The 7,690-nt window shown below is 54.2% G+C and overlaps 1 protein-coding gene across 1 annotated transcript in view; it reads left to right on the forward strand.

Moving 5' to 3' along the window:
• STIM1 (stromal interaction molecule 1) overlaps positions 1-1,914 on the forward strand; it is a gene marked incomplete at its 3' end in the record, with an annotated part of 34,671 nt that extends 32,757 nt beyond the window's left edge. The window contains exon 10 of the mRNA XM_010021223.1: positions 1,512-1,914. Within this exon, the coding sequence (XP_010019525.1) occupies positions 1,512-1,914 (403 nt within the window). The remainder of the gene's footprint in view (positions 1-1,511) is intronic.
• Between the last annotated feature and the right edge of the window lie 5,776 nt (positions 1,915-7,690).

The raw sequence follows: 7,690 nt of genomic DNA on the forward strand, positions 1-7,690 counted from the left end.
CCCCGTGCCCAGCTCTCTCAGCCTGGCTCCAGAGCAGAGCTGCTCCAGCCCTCGCAGCAGCTTCGGGGCCTCCTCTGGACTTTGTCCAGCAGCTCCACATCACCAGGAGCAGTTTTCTGCAGCCCCCACCAGAGCAAGGGGTTTTTGTTTCCACCTTGATTCCGTTTAACTCGATTTCACGTAATTTCAGCTCTGGAGCTCTTGAGAGAAGTAAAACCCTTGAACCAGAAAGTGAAAAGTATAAAAACCTCTGGGGAAAGGTTCCTCATGGGCAGTGCAGTGAGAAGCAGCAAACCTGAGCGATGGGACCCTGTGAGAGGAACTGTGATTCACCCCAGGGATGTGCCAGCAGCAAAGCTGCTTGAGTTATTCCTGCTCATCCCTTCTTGCACTTGAAATACGGCCCAGCTGGGATCCCTCAGTGTGAGCTGTTGAGGTCAGCTGAGCTGCAGGAGATCTGTGTTCCAGCTGTCGGGGTTTATAGCAGTGATTTGCTGGTTCTTCGATTCCTGAAGGATCTCTCTTTCCACTCCATTCTCAGCTTTCCTTTCTTCACCTTTTAACCCATTTGTACATTTATTTCTTATGTATATAAGAAATCCTGAACCAACCTGAACACCTTATCTCCTGCCAAGGAAGAAATGTCTCGTATGGAAATCACAGCTAATGGGTTAAATACAACCAGCCTGGTTGTGTGCAGGGTGGAGATTCAGCCCCATGGATCTTTAGTTTTCCATGTGCATAGCTCTGCTGATGGAAATGAGTGAGCAGAAATGGTTGTGCAGGCAGACCCTGGCTCCAGCTCAGTGTGTCGGTGCTGTGCAGGGGTGGGGTAGGGAACAGGCTCAGCTCCCTGACCTCTGTTAGGGGGCAGGTAGGACTGGGTGGCCAGAGAGATCATTATGGCCATACAATCCCAGAGTGGTTTGGGATGAAGGGACCTTAAAGCTCCTCCAGCTCCAACCCCTGCCCCGGGCAGGGACACCTTCCACTAGAGCAGGTTGCTCCAAGCCCCTGTGTCCAACCTGGCCTTGAACACTGCCAGGGATGGGGCAGCCACAGCTTCTCTGGGCGCTACTGAGGCATGAAGCATCCGAAGGGTTTCGTTGTCTGTGTTTGGGTGGAACAAATTATGCCCTGAAAGTACCAACCTCACGTGTGCTCTGAAGGGAGCCTGGGTGGTAGCTCTGATGTCAACTTGGGTAGGATGAATCATGCAGCCACTTTCTGCTTGGAGCAAGATGATCAGATAAGGTGTTCAGAAAGCACCTACATCAGGAATGTCAGAGTTTTCCATGGGCTGGGCATTAATCCAGCATGTGAAGCAGTAGCACCACCTTAATGCTTCTTCTGCATTAAAGCACTGTAACTTGTAGCACAAGGTGGGGTGGCCGCTGTGGCCCAGGCACGTGTCCCTGTGCTGTGGCACGCAGCCCTGGCCGCGGGCGGCAGCTGATGTGATGCGCAGTCTCTGCGGCTCCTTCAGCGTTGTCCCCTTTGTCTCCCTGCAGCTCCTGCCTTGCCCAGCACAGTTCGCCAGCGCCTGGTGGACCCGCAGCACGCCCATGGATCGCAGAGGTTGGTAGAGAGTTATGTGCAAGGCCAGAATGAGCCGGGGCAGCCGGCCCCGTACCGGGCGGGCAGAGTCTCCCTCCGCCGAGTGCACAGCCTCTCCTCTGGACAGTCCTTGAGTTCCGACCTGCCCGGCACCAGCCCATCACCTGCCGCCACCACCACCTCTTCCACCTCTTGCTCTTCCTCATCCACCTCCACTGCATCTGCTCCTGCTTGCCATGTCCACCCTCTCTATTACCATCACACCACCTCCTCTTACTTCCTCCAGACGGACTCCATCCCTGATCTGCCCCCTCCTGATGTCACCTCTGGAGTTCGCTGTCACACTGAGAGCTCTGGGTATATTGCTCTTTCTTTTCTAGCTCCCTCTTGCCTGCTGTGTCTCAGAGCTGGTGCTTGCTTGGGTGCTCTCCCAGCTTCCTTCTGCCCTTTCCTTTGGGCCTTCATTTCATGATTTAACCACGTGTTTGTTTCTCCAACCACTCTCCCATGCCAGTGGACCCTCTAAGGAGTGCTCCATGGTCCATCCCCTCATAGCTGGGAGCTCAGTGGGTGCACAACCCATGAGGAGTGGTTGTTTAACCGTAGCTAAGCCAAAGAGAGCTCCTGGGCACCTGGTGCCACTAAATCAGTTGGTCATTCCCTTGGGGGATGCTCCTGTGAGAACAAAGGTAACAACTAATCAAACAAACACTGACCTTATTTGAAGCCTTGACTCACTTGGGGTCTTCACAAGCAAATTGCAAAGGAAACACGATGGGTAGCTCCAGGAGACAGGAGTTGGTTTGACATTTGTGCTGTGTTTAAGAGGTGGCAGAAAGCATTCAGGAGTTTTGTGTTTCAGAGTGACTGTGGGTAGGGGATGAGACATCGTTGTGTTTGGGCTGAGGAGCTAATGAGGAGGGAGCTGGAGCTTCTTGTTGCTGGATCACTGGTTTAACTTTGTCCTTTTCAGTAGTAACAGCCAAGCAATGGCTCTTTGGAGACCTGTGTATGGTAGGATCCATCTACATCCCTAAATCCCTGACCTCTCCTGATTCACCTGCTGGTGTTGAAGAGGTGAATGACTGGGTGGGCCACAGATGGGGGACTCCTGTCTCCTCTAACTTGGGTGCAGTGTGGTGGCCTCCAGCAGCTGTCCAGAGCTGAGAGCTGTTCTGCACCCCAAGCAGAGGATCACTGTCCCTGGGCAGCTCTGGTGGCTTTCTTCTGAATGAGGTGCCTGGGCAGCGGTATTGGAGGTGCTCGTCCCACGCAGGGCATGGTTGCACCCAGCTCCAGAGCACTGTGTGAGCCTGAGGCAGGAGCTTCACTTAAACCCTTGGCTAAGGGGTGAGTGGGGTGTGGGGTTTGTGTGGTTGGAGACCCCAAGGCTCAGGGGTGTTGCAGGTGCTCAATGTGGTGTCAGTGCTGAAGCAGACAGTGGAAGGGCTTTGATGGGCCATCAGGGAGTCATAGAATCATAGAATGGTTGGGTTGAAGGGACCTTAAAGCTCTTCAGTCCCAACTCCCTGCCATAGGTGCAACCTTCCACGAGAGCAGGTTGCTCCAAGCCCCTGTGTCCAACCTGGCCTTGAACACTGCCAGGGATGGGGCAGCCACAGCTTCCTGGGAGCTGCCTGTGACCGTGGCCAAGTCGTTTCATCTCTGTTCTGTGCCTTCTCCTTGGTAAACCTCAAAGTGCTCTCCTTTCTCTCAGAGTTAGGGAACAGGCTCTGGGAAAGGGCTGGAAGTCCCTCCCTGAGGAAGTCGAGAGGGCAACGTCCTTTCGTGTTTATTTACCCGGGCAGGACAACATTCCAGGTCACCACATCTTCATTCATCCCAGCACGTTGTACCATTATTCCTCTTACCATAGGAACCTCTGCCCATGGGTGTAGGGTGTCTCCCGGTGTCTCTGTTGTGGATGTGTCACCCCTTGGTAACTTGTGGGTCTCAAAGCCAAGCTGCCAGAGGGACTGGAGCATCCCTCAGCCCCAGACACTGGGGTTCTGGAATATCGAGGCAGGGGAATTCTGCATCTGCTCCATAATGAGCAGTTAAAGAGCAGCATCTGGGTTAATTTAGTGATGTTTGGCTTGGGATTAGGAGGAGGAGTGTAATTAGAACTGAAATGAATCACTGCCTACTTGAGTGCTGCTGCCCCAGTTTGACTGATAAAAGCTGGGAATGCTTCTGGTAACATCTCACATTCCCTGTTTGCCATTGACCTTCCAGCCTCAGTGGGAAGGAGGCTCATCCTGGCAGCGTGAGGGCTGGGAACTGCTTCAGGAATAGCTGGATAAACATCGTTTCTCTTTGCAGCTGAGGCTGTGACACTTAATTGCTGACCAGGGTAAAGTCTCAATCCCCTGAGAGTGGCAGAGCGAAATGCAGGATGACTTTGGGATCCCCTTTGACAAGGGAAATGGTGCTGGGAGAGAATTAACGGGTCATCTCCTTGTTCCCCACTCAGTAGCCTCAGTGGAAGGCAGGACTTTTTTCTCCCTCTTCCCATAGCAAAGACCATCTGGTGGTGCAGGATTATTGCTTTAGCAGCGGAGTTTTGCAGAGTGAGAACTTTCCCCTATAGATTTGCTTCAGCTCCACAATAACAGACGACTCCAAAATCATCCTCATCCATTCCCCGTTCATTTCAGAAAGCAGAAATGAAGAATTGGGTGCCCAACTGTCTTCTTATTTTGTTGCTTTTGGTTTTTTGTCCAACTGCATCATCAGCAGATCCCACTCAGATGCTTCCTCAGAAGCAGCGCCGCGGAGGCATGCCGCTGCACAAGCCCATGGCTCGCTCTTTCATATAAGCAGTCTTGGAGGCTTTCCCATACATCCCTTGAGCTCCAAGGCCTTCCAAAGAGGCCAGCAGAACAGATGGGGAAGCTGAGGCCGAGAGAGGCTTCCAGGGAGTCATTGCCAGGGATGATAACGGACCCCCCCATCCCTGGCTCCCGTTAGGAGGGGAGCGCTGCCCTGCGCGCGCTGGGCTGCTGCATTGCTTCAGCCTCTCTTGTACCCAGCAGATGCCGGTGTTGGTGGGACCCCACGAGAGAAATCACCTCAAACAAGCTGATCCCCCCCAGCTCACAGCTCGGGATTGCTCCTTTCTGTGCAAGCTGTGTGGGGTTCACCTGGTAGGGACCTGCTCTCCAGGCAAGGCCAGCGCGTGGCCGCGAGTTGCTTTCCTGAACTCCTCACTCTTTGCTTCTCTTTTGCAATTGGCTTCAGAGGATCCGGTGCAAATAAGGTCAGAGCTGTTCTGATTTCCAGGGCTGATGTGTGGCTTTTAATGTTCATGCTGGGGACTGGGTGTCCCTGGGAGGGGGAGAGGGGTTGGAGGCTGCTGTGTGCACAGAGGTTTCTGCTGCCAGTGCCTGCTTCACATGCATAAACCTGACGGAGATGGGAGTGTAGGACCAAATCCCCACGCTGGTGGCCTTTTTCCAGCAGGGATGGGTGGTGGCAGCCAAAGCAAAAGGAACATGCCAGTAAGCACAGAATCATGGAATACTTTGGGTTGGAATGGACCTTAAAGCTCCTCCAGCTCCAACCCCTGTCCCGGGCAGGGACACCTCACACTAGAGCAGGTTGCTCCAAGCCCCTGTGTCCAACCTGGCCTTGAACACTGCCGGGGATGGGGCAGCCACAGCTTCTCTGGGCACCCTGTGCCAGCGCCTCAGCACCCTCCCAGGGAAGAGCTTCTGCCTCAGAGCTCATCTCAATCTCCCCTCTGGCAGGTTCAAGCCATTCCCCTTGGTCTGTCCCTCCATCCCTTGTCCAAAGCCCCTCTCCAGGTTTCCTGGAGCCACTTTACCAGTGACTGCATTAGAAAGCATCATTCACAGCTGTACAGAGTGCAGTTTTGGATTTGCAATATCAAGGCCCTTTCTGAAGCCTCCGACTGTGCCAGGGTGGGCACAGTGGAATAACAGCCATATGGCAAATCTGATTCTGCCATAGGGGAAGCCTTTGCTGTCCTAGTGCTTATATATGTATTTATATATATTTACAGATGGGACACAGCTGTGCAGCTGTGAGTGCTCATGGTATAGGGCAGAGGATGGTACATGCAGCAAGTTCCGTATGAAGCTGGTAGACCAAGCCCAGCTTTGGTGGCAGCCACCCCTGAGGCACTCCTGAGCTTTCCTACAGCCCACGTCCTGGGCTGTAGAGAGCAGGAGCCCACCAGGAGAAACCACTCTGTGGGCTGCAGAGTTGAGAAAAATGGGCATTGATTCTCTGTCACTCCTCATCCTCCTGCCCTGTCCCCTCTTCCCCCACCACTTCCAGTCTTCCTTTACTCCATGCTTTGCTCTCTGCTTCTTTCCTTTGCTAAGTCAGCCCATTCCCATCTCCTCACCCTCTCGCTCGCCGCGGTCGGTTCAGATTCCTGGAGCAGCAGAGTAGGAAGCGCAGATCAAGTAGGTAGAACAGCAGCAACACGAGCATCCTGCCTTCACGCCGGTGAACACGTTGACTTTGTCTCCATAGACTGTCAGTGTCCCCCCAGCCAGGACACACGGGAATCCATGCACGCTGCGGCCAGGACTCGGGGATGAGGTGACATGAGGCTCATGAGTATTTTCATGTTCAGTTGCTGGCCTGAGGTTTCCAGGCGGGATGAGAGTTTGGTAGTTCCCACTGCACCACAGAAGCGCTTCCTGTGAAGGCACCTTCCCATGATCCCATCGAGGTGGGCTTTCTCCTGGGCCACCATTTCCTCTTGAACACGTGCCACACAATTCAGGACCATCAGCCTCATCAAAATTAGTGGGATATAATCCTAGAATAGCTTGTGTTGGAAGAGACCTTCAGAGGTCATCCAGTCCAATGCAAACACCAGCCCTTTTTGGCTGAGTGTCTCCCAGGATGACTGCCGTTATCCTGGTGGTGTTCTTTCCTCCCCTCTTGTCCCAGCGCTGCGCTCCAGAGCATCCCTCCTTGCTCTCAGACAAAGCCAGTGTGCACCCAGGGAGTTGTGTCCCCATGGATTCTCTCCTCCCCTGTCACAGAATCGTGGAATCCCAGACTGGTTTGGGATGAAGGGACCTTAAAGCTCCTCCAGTTCCAACCCCTGCCATGGGGAGGGACACCTTCCACTAGAGCAGGTTGCTCCAAGCCCATCTCCACTGCTGGGCTCTCCCAGTGGATCCTGGGCTAGATCCCATCCACCCACAAGGTTTTCAATACCCCTTTCCTCCACCTGTCCCCATGGGGCAGTTCAACAAGGGCCTGGATTTATTCAGTTGGTTTAGTTAAAACCACCCTTGTTCCCATCATGGGGTGATGATCTGAGGAGAATCCCTCCTGCCTTTCACCATACCTTGTGCTGTGAGTTGCACTGGGTGACGTTGTGCTGCTGTCACCTCCTGAGCATCCTCCCTCCCCTGCCTGGGAGTCTCCTCTGCTGTGAGGGTATCTTCTCTCATCTTGCCTCTTTTGCTGCCTCCAAACCCTGATGTTACTGGTGGTGGTGATGCGGTAGAAGAGGATCCAGGGGCTCCTCACACACTGTGCTGGGTGGGTTTGGTGCTCAGGTAGGATACAGTGACCCACATCCCAGGGCTTGGCTGAACGGGGGGGTCTGTGCTGGGGACAGCGAGGGACAAGGAACCGGTGAGCACCTCCCTTCTCACACCCTTCTGCTTCTCATCTCTGCATTCCCCTTTCCCGTTCCATACTCCTTGCCTCTGACCAGTGCAGGCTGTGAGTGAAGCAGAGGACAGGTCCCCTGTTACCGCCATCCCAACCCTCCATGCCAGGGCTGGTGGCCATGTGGCATCCAAGTCTTGAGCGTTAGAGTAGGTGGCAGCCAGAGCTCTTGGTCCAGCTCCACATGTCAGCAGGACCACAGGGATGTTGGGTCCAGCAGCGACGTGAGAGTCTCCATTTCTCCCTTCTCCTACCTCCCACTCTCTGCTTCCAAAAGGGCCTGGTTGCTTCTCAGGCTGGACAGCAACGCTCTTAAACACCATTTGTAACCCCAAGTGGCACCAGGCTTGGGGGGCACAAACCACTGTGCAGCAGAGGGTCTGCAGGCAGCCGCTCGGGCATGGCATGGGGAGCAATGGACCTCTAATTCCTGCCACCGGGATTAGAGGTTTGTGCCTGGCTCACCCAG

The sequence above is a fragment of the Nestor notabilis genome, unplaced genomic scaffold (genome assembly GCF_000696875.1).
Source record: "Nestor notabilis isolate BGI_N333 unplaced genomic scaffold, ASM69687v1 scaffold12088, whole genome shotgun sequence".
In the NCBI taxonomy this organism is placed as follows: domain Eukaryota; kingdom Metazoa; phylum Chordata; class Aves; order Psittaciformes; family Psittacidae; genus Nestor; species Nestor notabilis.